The 15,608-nt window shown below is 50.3% G+C and overlaps 1 protein-coding gene across 3 annotated transcripts in view; it reads right to left on the bottom strand.

The window, feature by feature from the left end:
* dpp6a (dipeptidyl-peptidase 6a) overlaps window positions 1–15,608 on the bottom strand; it is a 1,922,242-nt gene that overhangs the window by 728,220 nt on the left and 1,178,414 nt on the right. For all 3 annotated transcript variants that reach the window (XM_072508192.1, XM_072508190.1, XM_072508191.1), the window contains exon 4: window positions 6,126–6,220. In XM_072508192.1, the coding sequence (XP_072364293.1) occupies window positions 6,126–6,220 (95 nt within the window). The remainder of the gene's footprint in view (window positions 1–6,125; window positions 6,221–15,608) is intronic.

The following is a 15,608-nucleotide window of genomic DNA, read 5'->3' as shown; positions in this document are numbered from 1 at the left end:
AGATAGCCTGGCTTCTCAAGTCTTTGAAGGAGTTATCCAATCAGTCCAATGCCCGTGCTCTTTCCCCATAGCCCTGCGATGGCTTCAGTAATGTGGTGGGGTAAAAGGAGCGCCTTAGAGCAGATAGGGGTGTTTAATGTAATGCTGGATTTGATGCAGTAAATGGGGAGATTGGTAACCTGAGAGCGGGGATTGAAGGCAATCAGCCAGTTGGATATGAAGCGAAAAACCTTTACGTGGTATGTTATTATGTGGAAAGCATAGAATCCTAGAATTTACAGTGCAGAAGGATGTCATTTGGCCCATCGAGTCTGCACTGGACCTACATCCACTCTATCCCCTTAACTCAGTAACCCCACCTAACCTTTTTGGACACTAAGGGGCAATTTTGCATGGTCAATCCACCTAACCTTTGGACATCTTTGGACCGTGGGAGGAAACCGGAGCATCTGGAGGAAACTCACGTAGACAAGGGGAAAAAGTGCAAACTCCACACAGACAGTCATCCGAGGCTGGAATTGAATTGGGACCCTGGAGCTGTGAGGCAGCAGCGCTAAACACTGTGCTACCGTGTTGCCCCTTTAAATCCAATGACCTGAAGGGATGGTGGAAGCGGGTTCGATGCTAACGTTCAGCAGGAATGTGGATAAATCCTCGATGGAGAAAAAATTACAGGGCCATAGAGAAAAAGCAGGGGAGTGAGACTAATTGATTTGATCTTTTGAAAAGTCAGCATCGGCGCGATTGATTGAATGGCCTCCTATGGAGAAATCAGGGCAGATCACCAAAAACCTCACCATAGGAGCATCTTAAAGGAGAAAAAAGATAGAGAGGTGACGAGGTTTAGGGAAGAGAATGCAGAGCTTAGGGCCGTGGAAGATGAAGGTAAGGCCAATGGCGGTGCAATTAAAATTGAGGATGAGTCCAGAGTTAGAGAAGTGCTGATATCTTGGTGAGTTGTAAGGCTGGAAGAGATGACAGGGATAGGCGCGGGATTCTCAGTCGGCAGGATCCTCCACTTCGCCGGCAGCGCACTCACGCCCGTGGATATCCTGACGACGTAGGGGTGCCCACAATGGGAAGCCCCACTGACCGGCTGCTGGGACGGAGGATCCCGTGCCGGCTGCGGCACACCGCACCAGAAAACGGGTGCGGTGGGACAGAGGATCTCGCCCAGGGACGGGCAAGACCACAGACGGATTTGAAATCGAGGATGAAAAATTTAAAATGGAGGCATTTCTTCACGGGGAGTTAATGTAGGATAGTGGCCACAGGTGCGAAAGGCATGCAAGACTTGGTGTGTGTGTTAGGACACGGCCAGCAGATTTGCGGACGACGTCGGGTTTATGGAGGGAGTGTGGTATTATAGGTATTACGGTACCTGAGAGGCTGAAGTACCATTGGTAGAACCTGTATGCTTGCCATTGGCTACAGTGTACAATAGCTCCGCCCTGATAGGCGGAGTATAAGAACCCGTGCCGTCCCAGCAGCCCTCATTCTGTACCTGAGCTGCTGGGGGAAACATCGAGCTTATTAAAGCCTTCAGTTGTACGACAACCTCGTATTAGTGGTCATTGATCGTGCATCAATTTAATAAGCTAGATTTTTTAAGAAGAAAGGATGGAGCTCCGAATCAAGCCTGAGTGTCTGCAACTCAGCCCCCACTCGGCGAACTCAGCGGCGATCTTTAAGCACTGGCTGGCGTGTTTTAAAGGGTACCTCGAGACGGCAGAAAACGCACCCACGGGAGAGCAGAAACTGCACGTCCTGCACTCAAGGGTGAGCCCAGAGATCTACACCCTCATCGAGGAAGCTGAAGACTTCGATGCAGCAATCGAGCTGCTGAAAGGACACTATATTCACCCGGTAAACCAGGTCTACGCCCGGCATCTGTTTGCAACAAGGCGACAAACCCCTGGGGAATCCTTGGAGGAATTTTACCGCGCACTCCTGGTGCTGGGCAGAAGCTGTGGCTGCCCGCAAGTTTCGGCGAGCGAGCACACAGAACTCTTAGTCCGGGACGCTTTCGTGGTAGGTATGCTTTCATCTCAAATCCGCCAGCGCCTGTTAGAGAAAGACAGCTTGGGTCTCAGGGAAGCACGGGCCCTTTGCAGGCTCCCTGGACGTGGCCTCCAGGAACGCCAGTGCCTACGCTCCCGACCGCGCGGCAGCCCCCTGGGCACTGGGCAGCGTGGAACCCCTCAGCGGCCGACCCAGAGACTTCCCCCATTCCCCCGCAGGCCTGCACTGCAAGGCGGCCTGCCAACCCCGAGGAACCCCGCTGCTACTTTTGCGGACAGGCCAAGCACCCCCGCCACGCTGCCCGGCCCGCGCATCCACCTGCAGGGATGCGGCAAAAAGGGCCATTTGGTGGGGGTATGTCAGGCCCGAGCGGTGGCCGCGGTCTCCAGCGGCGACTCCGGACCGCCACCACAAACTTCTCCACGGGCCCCAAGTGGCCAGCGGTCACCGCCACCCCCATATCCCAGGGCCACGTGCGGACCCCGGTCTCGGTCTTCCAACACGAGATGGATCAAATGGTTAACCGGTACGGTTTACGGGCAACATTCCAGTATCTCGATAATGTCACCATCTGCGGCCATGACCAGCAGGACCACGACACCAACCTCAGAAAATTCCTCCAGACCGCAAATATCCTTAACCTAACATACAATAAGGATATACGCATTTTTAGCACCGACCGTCTAGCCATTCTCGGCTACGTAGTGCGAAATGGAGTTATAGGCCCCGACCCTGAATGCATGCACCCCCTTATGAAGTTCCCCCTCCCTCACTGCTCTAAGGCCCTGAAGCGCTGCCTAGGGTTTGTTAGCTACTACTCCCAGTGGGTCCCCAACTACGCGGACAAGGCCCGTCCCCTGATCCAAACCACAGTTTTCCCCTGTCGATAGAGGCCCGCCAGGCCTTCAGCCGCATCAAAGCAGACATTGCAAAGGCCACGATGCACACCATCGACGAGTCCCTCCCCTTCCAGGTCGAGAGCGACGTGTCTGACGTAGCTCTGGCAGCAACCCTCAACCAAGCGGGCAGACCCGTGGCCTTCTTCTCCCGTACCCTCCATGCTTCCGAAATCCGCCACTCCTCAGTCGAAAAGGAGGCCCAGGCCATAGTAGAAGCTGTGCGACATTGAAGGCATTACCTGGCCGGCAGGTGATACACTCTCCTCACGGACCAACGGTCGGTGGCTTTCATGTTCGATAATGCACAGCGGAGCAAGATAAAAAACGACAAGATCTTGAGGTGGAGGATCGAACTCTCCACCTACAACTACGAGATCTTGTATCGTCCCGGGAAGCTAAACGAGCCTCCTGACGCCCTGTCCCGCGGCACATGTGCCACCGCACAAGTGGACCGCCTCCGAGCCCTCCACGAGGACCTCTGTCACCCGGGGGTCACCCGCTTTTTCCATTTCTTCAAGACCTACAACCTGCCCTACTCCATCGAGGAGGTCAGGACAGCCACCAGGGACTGCCAATTATGCGCGGAGTGCAAACCGCACTTCTACCGGCCAGAGAGAGCGCACCTGATAAAGGCTTCCTGTCCCTTTGAATGCCTCAGCATGGACTTCAAAGGCCCCCTCCCCTCCACCGACTGCAACACGTACTTCCTGAACGCGATTGACGAGTACTCCTGGTTCCCATTTGCCATCCCCTGCCCCAACATGACCACCTCCATCGTCATCAAGGCCCTCCATAGCATCTTTGCACTGTTCGGGTTCCCCGCTTACATACACAGCGATAGGGGGTCCTCCTTTATGAGCGACAAACTGCGTCAATTGCTGCTCAGCAAGGGCATCGCCTCGAGCAGGACGACCAGTTACACCCCCGGGGTAACGGACAGATATAGAGGGAGAACGGAACGGTCTGGAAGACCGTCCTACTGGCCCTACGGTCCAGGAACCTCCCAGTCTCTCGCTGGCAAGAAGTCCTCCCGGATGCCCTCCACTCCATCCGGCCACTACTTTGTACAACCACCAATCAGACGCCTCACGAACGTCTCCTTGTCTTCCCCAGGATGTCCTCCTCTGGGACCTCGCTCCCGACCTGGCTGGCAGCACCCGGACCCATCCTGCTCCGAAAACACATGCGGGCACACAAGTTGGACCCGTTAGTCGAGAGGGTCCATCTGCTCCATGCTAACCCCCAGTACGCCTACGTGGCGTACCCCAACGGCCGACAAGATACGGTCTCCCTACGGGACCTGGCGCCCACCGGAACTCCACGTACATTCCAGCCACCAGTCCCACCCTCCCCTCCACCGCAGCACCTTCATGAAAGTGAAAGTGAAAATCGCTTATTGTCACAAGTAGGCTTCAAATGAAGTTACTGTGAAAAGCCTCTAGTCGCCACATTCCGCCGCCTTTTCGGGGAGGCTGGTACGGGAATTGAACCGTGCTGCTGGCCTGCCTTGGTCTGCTTTAAAAGCCAGCAATTTAGCCCAGTGTGCTAAACCAGCCCCTCACAGGAGGATCGGTCCTTCCGCCGCCCACGTCGAGGCCCCCCCACCCAGCGATGACCCCCGCAGGCGCTCCCTCCCCAGGTCAGCCGTTTTCCCCACCAGCGCCGTGCAGGGGTGACAAAGCTGCCATGGAGATCGAAGCCATGCTCCCGGAGTCAGAGACGCCGAGCCTCCACTGGAGTCACCACCAAGGCTCCGATGATCACACAGGACGACCGGGGCCCCCGATCGACTAATTGCTTCATTTTAACTGTAATCTGTAAATATAAAACACCGAATGTAAACAGCTACCAGACTTGTAAATAGTTACTAAACACTGTACGGGGGTATTACGGTACCTCCATAACCAATTATACCATGTTGTTATGTTTTGTAGTTGCTGGCCGCCACCTTGCCGGACTTTTCTTTAACAGGGGCTGAATGTGGTATTATAGGTATTACGGTACCTGAGAGGCTGAAGCACCATTGGTAGAACCTGCATGCTTGCCATTGGCTAGAGTGTATAATAGCTCCGCCCTGATAGGCGGAGTATAAGAACCCGTGCCGTCCCAGCAGCCCTCATTCTGTACCTGTGCTGCTGAGCTTATTAAAGCCTTCAGTTGTACTACAGCCTCGTTTTAGTGGTCATTGATCGTGCATCAGGGAGAATGTGGAAGGCCAGCCAGGTGAGCATTAAAATAATAAAGTCTAAAAGCTAGTGAAGACGTGGGTGAGGGTTTCAGCAGCAGATAAGCTGAGGCTGGCACAGGGTTGGGCAATGTTACGAAGGTGAGCCTCATCTCATTGGTGCCAAAAGGTTTAAACAGAAATCTGAGAACATACATTCGCCTGACACATCAGGGCTGTGAGCAAGGCCCATATTGTTGGATGTCCCATTTTTCAGATGAGACGTTAAGTCTGCCTGACCAGACTGACGGCCTTAAAAGATCCTGGGACTGTATTTGAAAAGCCATGATGTGGAGTTGCCGGTGTTGGACTGGGATGAGCACAGTAAGAAGTCTTACAACCACCTGAGGAAGGAGCAGCGCTCCGAAAGCTAGTGTTTGAAACAAACCTGTTGGACTTTAACCTGGTGTTGTAAGATTTCTTACTGTATTTGAAAAGGGGCAGGGTTCAATCCCAGTGCTTTGATCAACATTCATCCTTCAACCAAAGCCACCAAAACAGACTAACCGATCATTCACCTACTCGTTGCCTGTAGACCCTGACGTTGCTAATTTGGTTGCAATGCTTGCCTGTGCAACAGATTTAAAGCACATTGAGGCATTCTAAGGATACGCAAAGGAACGACGTGAACATTCTCCTTCTCTCAATGTGTTGATGAATTTGACACCACTGCCACACACAGGAAATAATCCCACCTCAAGTGCACAGAGATTGCAACTGAAAGCCTACACTCAAACTTTTCGATCATCAAAAGCAAAACAAAAGCAAGTGCCTGGGGGTGCATTGAGTCGGAACTTGCTGTAAAAAGAAACACACTAATTATTCATCAAATTGTCACACTGTTATGAAACAAAGCCTCACTTTTTTTAAACAATTACGAATTGCACTTTTGTGAAATCTCGATTAGTTTACAGTGGATTCCAACATTCATTACAAATTTTGGGCATGATTTCCAGATGAAAGGCTGAAGAAATGCTTACAAATTTCCGGTTTGTCATCAACAGTGTCATTTCCATGGTTTCAACATTCAGTCTCTCCAGATTTCCATCCGCGGTGCGATACAGCAGTTCAGTATCTGCGCACAAACAGAAAGAGATTGAAGTGATTGGGCAGATTCAGCGCTTTTATTTTAAGAACGGAAACATACAGGGGATGAAATTGGACATGGGCAGGTTTTACAAATGGAAGACTTTGCATCGCAAGCTTGTGTTAAGCCCCATGCAATAAAAAGGCTTACATTTACAACCTCGGAACCTCCTTAAACATGTTGCAAGCCGCACACAGCTTGTTCCCATAAAATGTTCTGTGTTTCTGCCCACATAAGATATGTTTAATGATGTTGGTTGAGGGATAATTATCGACCATGACTTCGGGGAGAATTATTTTTATTTTCTATTCATTTACAGGATGTGGGTGTCGCTGGTCAGGCCAGCATTTATTGCCCATATTCTCGCATTCTTAGGGCAGAATTTAATGTTGGCAATGGGGGTCTTCTGGTCCTGCCACTATCAACACTGTTCCCATTGCATGCACCCCCCCCCCCCCCCCCGCCCCCTCCAAGGACCAGGGATGGGAGTAGTGTGCCAGCATTTATTGCCCATCTCTTATTGCCCTTAAGGAAGCAGTTAAGAATCAAATATATTGCTGTGGATCTGGAATCACATGTAGGCCAGACCAGGTAAGGATGGACATTAGTGAACCAGATGGGTTTTTATGACAATGGCTTCATGGTCATCATTAGACTTTTAATTCCAGATTTTTATTTAATTAAAATTTCACCATTTTGCAGGATTTGTACCTGTGTCCCCAGAGCATTACTCTGGGTCTCTGGTTTACTAGTCCAGTGACAATACAACTATGCCACCACGGGGGCATTGAATTCACCTTTGGAGTCAGAGATTTATAGGAGCATTAAAGCTTATTTCCTTCATATGCCTATCTAATTTCCTTTTGAAATTAATCATCATCTCCGTTTCTACCATGGACAGCGAGTTCTGCGTGAAAATGTTCTTCCTCACATATCCCCTGCATCTCTTCCACAAAACCCTAATACGTCAGCTCGTGGGAGCAGCTTTTCTTTGCCTTAACTTATCTGAACTTGTCACAATGAGCTAAAATCCTTCATCCCGGAGACAATTTGGGTAAATCTCCTCTGATCGCTTTCAAGGACCCCACATCCTTTCGTCTTCAATGCAGTGCAATAAGATCTTTAACATTCACCAGTTAGCCTCAGTTTAACGTGTTACCCATTGACAGAGAATAGATGAGGTCCATTCCTGTTCAGTTGATGTGAACGTTATTAGATCAGTTGAGGTATGATGTTATGTCATGCAGTTTAATTGTTACATGCAAAGCCAGTGCATTGGAGCTATGGAAATGTGTGGTACAATTGAATATGCTTTTATCTGCACACACATTAAAAATCTTGACAGTTGTAGAAGCATAGAAGAATCATAGAATCCCTACAGTGCAAAAGGAGGCTATTCGGCCCATCAAGTCTGCACCGGCCCTCTGAAAGAGCCCCCTCCGGAGGCCCACTCCCCTGCCCTATCCCCGTAACCTAACCTGTACATTTGTGGACACTAAGGGGCAATTTAGCAAGGCCAATCCACCTAATCTGCGCATCTTTGGACTGTGGGAGGAAACCGGAGCAGCTGGAGGAAACCCACGCAGACACGGTAAGAAAGTGCAAACTCCACACCGACAGCCATCCAAGGCTGGAATTGACCCTGAGTCCCTGGAGCTGTGAGGCAGCAATGCCAACCACTGTACCACAGTGCCAGCCCTATGTTTTAAAGTGAGGTTGGAGAAGCAAATGACACCACACCCGCCACAATTCCCCCCCCCACCCCCCTCCCTTGCCCCAACCACAAAGCCATTTTCAAAAACACTGGAGCAAAGCATTCTGAACTGGGATCTAAATGGTCATACAGTACAGAACAGACCCTTCGGTCCACCAGGCCTGCACCAACAAAACTACACTAAATCGACACTCATCCTAGTGCTTTTTAACAGTTGTGAGGCTTCCTGCTTCTACGTCCCTCCCAGGCAGTGCGTGTCTGACTCCCACCAGCCTCTGGGAAAAGAAATCTTTCCTCAAACCCCCTCTAAACCTTCTATCTTCACCTGAAAGTTATGCCCCTTCCTTATTGACCTTTCAATTAAGGGGACAGCTGCTTCCTGCCCACCTTCTCCACATCCCTCATAATCCTGTACACCCCAATCAGGTCCCCTCTCAGCTTTCTCTGCTCTGAAGAAACAACCCAAGCCTATCCAGCCTCTCTTCAAAGCTCAAATGCTCCATGCCAGGCAACAGCCTGGTGAATCTCCCTGCACCCTTTCCAGTGCAATCAATCCTTACTATAGTGAGCTCACGAGAACTGTACACAGTACTCCAGCTGTGGGCTACCCAAAGTCCTGTGCAGCTCTAACATAATCTCTCTGCTCTTATAACCCATCCCATGACTGATAAAGGCAAGGTCATATATGCCTTCTGAACTACCCTATTAACCTGTCCTATCACCTTCAGGGATTTGTGGACAAACTCCCAAAGATCCTTAATTCCTCTTAGCTTTCCAGTGTCCTACCATTCATTGAGTACCTCCTTGTCTTTTTACTTTTTCCAAAGTGCACCAACCGACATTTTTCAGGGTTAAATTCCATCTGCCACTGATCTGCCCATCCAAACAACCCGTTATATCTTTCTGCAACCTAAGACCTTCTTCCTCGCTATCAACCACCCTGCCAATATTCGTGTCACCCGTAACCTTACTTATCATCCCCTCCACATTCTCGTCTACATCGGTTCCAAAAGGAGCTGTTTGGCATTTTCCTGCCCGTTGCTTTGAATAAATAGTAAAGCTGAAGTAATTCTTCCGTATCTTGAATTACTGCGTGCTAACATTGCAAAGCTTTTAACATGTTCAGGGGGAACTCTTCAGTCTGCTATTTTAGTAGAAGCAATAGCCTATTTATGCAGTTGAATTTATATGGTATAATAGCAATACATGCTATGCTTCCTGACTTTCACTCAGCAGTGGAACTCTCTGAAGACACGACATGAATACAACATCAAAGTACAAGGATTAGTAGCCTGATGACTGCAAATCACCCCTGCTAGCAAGTGCCAACTTAATGACAAGGTCTTTAAAAGCATCAGATGATAAAAAACCATGAATTAAATGAAGACTTACAATGAAGGAATCAGAAATGCTGACCCGCAGTTGCTACAAATAAAATCCCTGGAATTAAAACTCAGTTGGATTTCCACACGCGCTGTTTAATCTTGTCGTAGGCAACACAAGGAAACTCAAGGGTCGGAATTCTCCGGTTGCTGCGATTCACTTTGCCTGTTGGCAGCGCACCCCCGGGTTTCGCAGCGGCGTGGGATGTTTGCAATAGGAAATCACATTGACAAGCAGTGGGAAGATAGAATCCCGCCCCCAGCGAAAGGCACGCCACCGGGAAACTGGGGGACTGGAGAATCCCGCCCCAAGGTCATGGAAAAACCAGTCGCTCACGGAAGCTTGATCCTTTGAATTTCCGACTCTCCCAGGCCAGCATTTGAATGCCTTTTGGACAACCCGAGAGTGTGGACGCAATCCAACGGCCATGCTACGTCAAAACTTGAGCTCACCGTGGCGCAGCGTGGCCGTTGAAAGCCGGGACACCCCACACCCGGGATCCTCCCAGATCGCAATGCCTTGCGAGATTCAACGCAATCACGCGAGACGTTGCGATGTGAATCCCACCCACAATGGGCGGGATCACTTTTTGGCAAATCTGCATGATAGTTCAAAGCAGCAAGCCTCACTCGAATGTGCAGATTCCCGAGGTACCTGACGCTTAGGGATTCAACCCTTTGTCTCAGAGACCTTGGGCGAGTGCCAATTAGCACTGGAGATCAGATGGAACAGCACTTATGGGGGTCTCTTGAGGGTTTGGGGGCCTCCAGCTGCATGTCCTTTGGGCAGGGCGGTGCCCAGGCACTGCTGCCATCTGGGTACCATGGCAGTGCCAACCTGGCAGTGCCATCTGGGTGCCAGCCCTGCACTGCCAGCTGGCATGGGCACTGCCAGTGTGCCAGGTTGATGGTGCCAAGTTGGCATTTTTTGCGCATTTGTGATTGGGCTGGGGTTGCCTGGTGTGGGTGTTGGGGGGCCCATACTGTGTTCAGAGTAAACGATTTGAGTCATAAACTCTTTGTCATTGTTGTATTGGTGTTAATTTGGAAAATTGGTAACAACATTTTTTTTTTAAATTGGGGGCTGGGTTGGGAGGTGGGGGATACGTTTTGCACAATGTATGAATCTGGTTGAATATTTTATAATTTGTAAACTGGAAACAAATAAAAATATTTTTTTTTAAATATGAAAATGAGAGAATGTCGGAACTGCAATAAAAAGCAGCAATTTTCAGAACAACGACATATGGCCTGGTGTGAGAGGGGGAGCGGGTGTTTTGCACTGAGGCAATACATGAATTGAATGTGAGGAAAAAAAAGAGAAGGGGGGAATAGAATGAAAGAGAATGTCGAAAACTGCCAAACTGAAAATTGAGTCCCGAGGGCCGCAAAGTATCCCACCGGAAGATAAGATGCTGCTCCTCCAGCTTATCCGGGTTTCACTGGAGCAATGCAGCAGGCCAAGGATGGGAACATGTGAGCATGAGACCAAGGTGCTGAGTTAAAATGGCACGCAACAGGAAGTTTTGAGTCATGCTTGCGGACTGAGCGAAGGTTCTCCGCAAAGTGGTCACCCGGTCTGCGTTTAGCCTCCCCAGTGTGGAGGAGACCTCATTGGGAACAATGAATACAATAAAACCAAACTGAAGGGAGAACACTAGTGATAGAACATCTTGCTTCCACTTTCCAAGCGGCACTCCTTTTATTCATGAAGGCCCACCTCTGCCACGACAGGGGCTATCATTTATCCATCTCTGCCTGATCAGTCCCGTATAGACATTCCTTCCCGGCTATCATGCACTTGGCTAAAAGTGCACGTCGGTGCAGTGTTAGTAATCCAGGGAACAGTCAGTTCCTGGCTACTTCAGAGCGGATAAGTAAATGGGGCAATTTTAATGGGAGTGCTTTTTCCCCAACCTTTCAACTTGAGTGATCTTTGTCCCCTATTAAGGGCGACCCATCTTTCCAGAAGAAAGCACGCCCACAATGCGTTACTCCTTTAGGCACTGATGCACGAGTTCCAATTTTTCCAGGAGTCCACAGCAGAGATGACGGCCAGGCAATTTACCTGATGAGAGCTCCTTCTGCTGCTACCTGTTGGGTGGTAAAATGGTAGCCTGCCTGGGTTGAGTTCCACACAGTAATATTGTAGATTCGGGCAACTAGGGGACGGTCATGTAACATACCTCGTACTGGGTTTTACAAAAGGATGTATTTTTCCAGGTCTGGAATCTTTAGAAGTTTAATAGAGGAATCACGGTCCCTTTTGTCCTTCCAGGCATACCCTTGCCATTGCCTGGGGTGCTGTCGTAGAAATGTAAAGGTCATTGGTGCATTTCTGCGGAATTTGATTTTCTGTAGTCACAGGGGTCATTAGTACCTCTTCGCAGAAAACAAGATTCCGACTGGTTTTCTGAAGGTCAGAAATTCATCTGGTATGATTCAGGGTCCACTTAAAATTAATTAATAATTTTAGAAAGCTGCCATGTTGACGTGGACAGAAATTTTCCTTCCTATCTTCTGGACAAAATAGTTATGAATCTTTGGAATTCTCTAACCCAGAATATTGTGGAAGCTCCATCACTGGCTGAGATAGACAGATGTTTGGCCTCTCTGAGGTACTGGATAAGCGGGACTTGTTGTGGCTGAGAACACAGAGGGCAGAGCTTTGAATGAGATGCCGTTCTCTGAGTATGGACAATGGGAAGCTCATCGCCAGGAGGGTTTTCAAATAGCCGAGCCCAGAGATGTTTGTTTCGGCAGCACCTAGAGTGAGGTAGGGATGGAGGCAGGTGACGTTCTAGAAGTGGAGATCAGCAGTCTTTGCGATGGAGACGAGATAGGGAGGATATGGGAACAGGTGACAGATTAATTGGATAACTGCACCAAAAAGCTGACAGAGGTGCAGTGGTCCAAATCTGCTCCATCTGTGCTGTGTTAGTATCTAATTCTATGGCTCAGTGCATAGATGAAAAGCACATTGAAGCTGCAAGCAGTTGCGTTTTGGCTAAAACAGTGGCAGGAAATGGGATAATTTCATGGCATGGATACAGAATGTGTGTGTGTGGGTGGGGGGGGGGGAGCGGTGGTAAAGACAATAACTTCAATGCACTTATTGTTTTACAAATATAAATTGTGGCTCGTTCGCCACTATCTGACTGGAAGAGCCGACAGCATATTTATGGAAGATCTATGTGGCAAGTGCCAACAGGTGGTCCAAATAATGAGCAACAGAAGGTCCAATTATACAACTGCTCTGGCCATGATTGATAGGTAAGAGTTGAACTATATGAGGACATATCCATCGGTTCAAGGTATGGAGGGTAGGCACTGAGGGATAATGGTTGACTGTGTTAATGGTTGGAGAAAACTTGCGGAAGTCAAGGGGGGTAAATGCACCAGGGTCACAATCAGAGAGGATGCCCTTTGTAAATTTGTAATTTGCAAAGTGATGCTATCAGACTCCTGGAATGAGCAGCTGGACAGGGTAATTACATCTAATACATATTATTGTCTGCTTCAAATATTTCATATCACGTTTTCTCCGACTTATGTTAATAGACTTATTATTTACAATTTTACATGTAATTGAAGTTATTCGCGCAGTTCTTATGATTTAATTAATCGAGAATATTTGTTCGCAGCGACTTTCAGTTTCAATACTGGGCATGGTTCATGAATACTTGGCATGCGATGTTAATTAGCTTCTCTATTTGAGTAAAAGGGCCTACCTCACTGTTTGAAAAAACAAATCTCAGGCCCTGAACTGGAAAGTTCTTTGTTTAAAACATAAGCATTTATAACATCTATTATTTCTTTGCTTTATTATCCAAGGGCTACACGCATTATCAATGCTCATTTCACTGTTGTCGTTCTCTCGGCATCTTGGCACATGTGTCTTTTCGCTGTCCCAGAGTTAATTTTGCTATTAGTGCAGCTGTAGGCCTTGCCGAGTTGGATGGCTCATCCTGAATTACTGAAGCAATCTGGAGCCCATGTTGCAGTTAAATAAATAAATTAAATTAAACCCCTTGAACAATATTAATTTTGGGATTGCTGCAGCCTGTTGCACGATTAAATTTCACTTACGAGTCCCATCAAAAATGTTCTTCATGAACCAGAAAGTGGCCTCTCGGTCTCTTCCCATTCTTTCTCTTTGATCTCCACCATCTCCCTCTGACAGCTATGCCCTCTTCCCCTTCCCTCACCACTCTGTTTTTCCCACTTGGGAAAAAAGATAGGGGGCGAAGTTCTCCGACCCTCCCCGGGTTGGAGAATCGGCGGGGGCTGGCGTGAATCCCGCCCCCACCGGTTGCCGAAGTCTCCGGCACCAGAGATTCGGCGGGGGCGGGAATCGCGCCGCGCCGGTTGGCAGGCCCCCCCGCTCGACTCTCCGGCCCGGATGGGCCGAAATCCCGCCGCTAAAATGCCTGTCCCGCCGGCGTAAATTAAACCACCTACCTTACCGGCGCGGGCGGGCTCCGGGGTCCTGGGGTCGCGGGGCGATCTGGCCCCGGGGGGTGCCCCCACGGTGGCCTGGCCCGTGATCGGGGCCCACCGATCCGCGGGCGGGCCTGTGCCGTGGGGGCACTCTTTCCCATCCGCCTCCGCCACGGTCTCCACCATGGCGTAGGCAGAAGAGACTCCCTCCACTGCACATGCGTGGGAAGCTGTCAGCAGCCGCTAACGCTCCCGCGCATGCGCCGCCCGGAGATGTCATTTCCGCGCCAGCTGGCAGGGCACCAAAGGCCTTTTCCGCCAGCTGGCAGGGCGGAAATTCGTCCGGCGCCGACCTAGCCCCTCAATGTTGGGGCTCGACCCCCAAAGATGCGGAGCATTCCGCACCTTTGGGGCGGCGCGATGCCCATTTGATTTGCTCCGTTTTGGGCGCCAGTCGGTGGACATCGCGCCGTTTCCGGAGAATTTCGCCCAGTGTTCGGAAGTTGGGAGAGAATCGGGTGGTTTGGTCAGATTCTCTTCCTTGGTTCTCTTAATGAACCTCCATGTGGGTGAAACTAACAAAATTTGTATGGACGCTAGCGGGTGGTGTGAAATTATTGCTGTTTCTCAACACCTTTGGGGAAAGGATTGAAGCTGGTACCATTGCCATGAACAAGATACCGATCACTTCCCAACCAAGGCTGGATGTGGCACGTTGCCCAATCCCACAGGTGTCATTGGCAGGCAACCAGGAAGACTTAAAAGTTGGGGAATTTGCAGCTGTTCAGTCTTCAGATCAGTAAGAGGAGCGATTTGGAGTCTCCAAGATATTAATAATCTTTATTATTGTCACAAGTCGGCTTACATTAACACTGTGGTGAAGTTACTGTGAAAAGTCCCTAGTCTCCACTTTCCGGCGCCTGTTCGGATACACGGAGGGAGAATTCAGAATGTCCAAATTACCTAACAAGCACGTCTTTCGGGACTTGTGGGAGGAAACTGGAGCACCCGGAGGAAACCGACACAGACACTGGGAGAACGTGCAGACTCCGCACAGACAGTGACCCAAGCCGGGAATCGAACCTGGGACCCTGGGGCTGTGAGGCAACAGTGCTAACCACTGTGCTACCGTGCTGCCTCTTGTATACCCAAGATACCTTGGGCTGGGGTCTCTGGTCGCCGACGGCGAAATCGCGTTCGGCCGGAAAATCACACTTCCCGACCAAATCGGGGGCGGCGCCACTTTTGCGATGCTCCGCCCCCTCCAAAGCGGCGTACCCGTATCGACAGCCTCAGGACATTGCCTCAGACCCCAATGTTCTGTCCCCGACCGGTCAAGTTCCCGACGGCACCAGTCGCGTGTGGTCTCATCCAGCGGGAACTCAGCATGGCGGCTGCGGACTCAGTCCAGTGCCGCCACAGTCGGGAGAGGGCCGATCCGTGAGCAGGGGGGACATTATCAGGGGCTGGGGGCAATGTGGGGGGTGGTCCGGGGCGCGCAAGCCGGCCAAAGGGGGGGCACTATTTTGCAGGCCGGGTCCGCGAGCGGCCGCCGCTGTGTAACACGCCGTGGCCGCTGCAGGCCGCCAGCGTGCGCATGCACGGCCACGGACCCGGCAAATCTCCGGGCCGTATCAGCAGCTGGAGCCGGGTGCTCTACGCTGCTTTGATGCTAGCCCCCAGTCAAATGGAGGATCGGTAGCCATTTTACGCCATATTTTCTGTCATAAAACGCCACCGTTCCCACGCCGGCATGGGGACATAGCCTCAAAATCGGAGAATCCAGACCCTTGTATATCACCTTCCTGCAATGCACACCCATTGTCGCTGAGCATCTCGG

The sequence above is a fragment of the Scyliorhinus torazame genome, chromosome 6, assembly GCF_047496885.1.
Source record: "Scyliorhinus torazame isolate Kashiwa2021f chromosome 6, sScyTor2.1, whole genome shotgun sequence".
Taxonomy (NCBI): domain Eukaryota; kingdom Metazoa; phylum Chordata; class Chondrichthyes; order Carcharhiniformes; family Scyliorhinidae; genus Scyliorhinus; species Scyliorhinus torazame.
The sequence above is the reverse complement of the archived record's forward strand: the minus strand, read 5'-3'. Positions and strand labels throughout refer to the sequence as shown.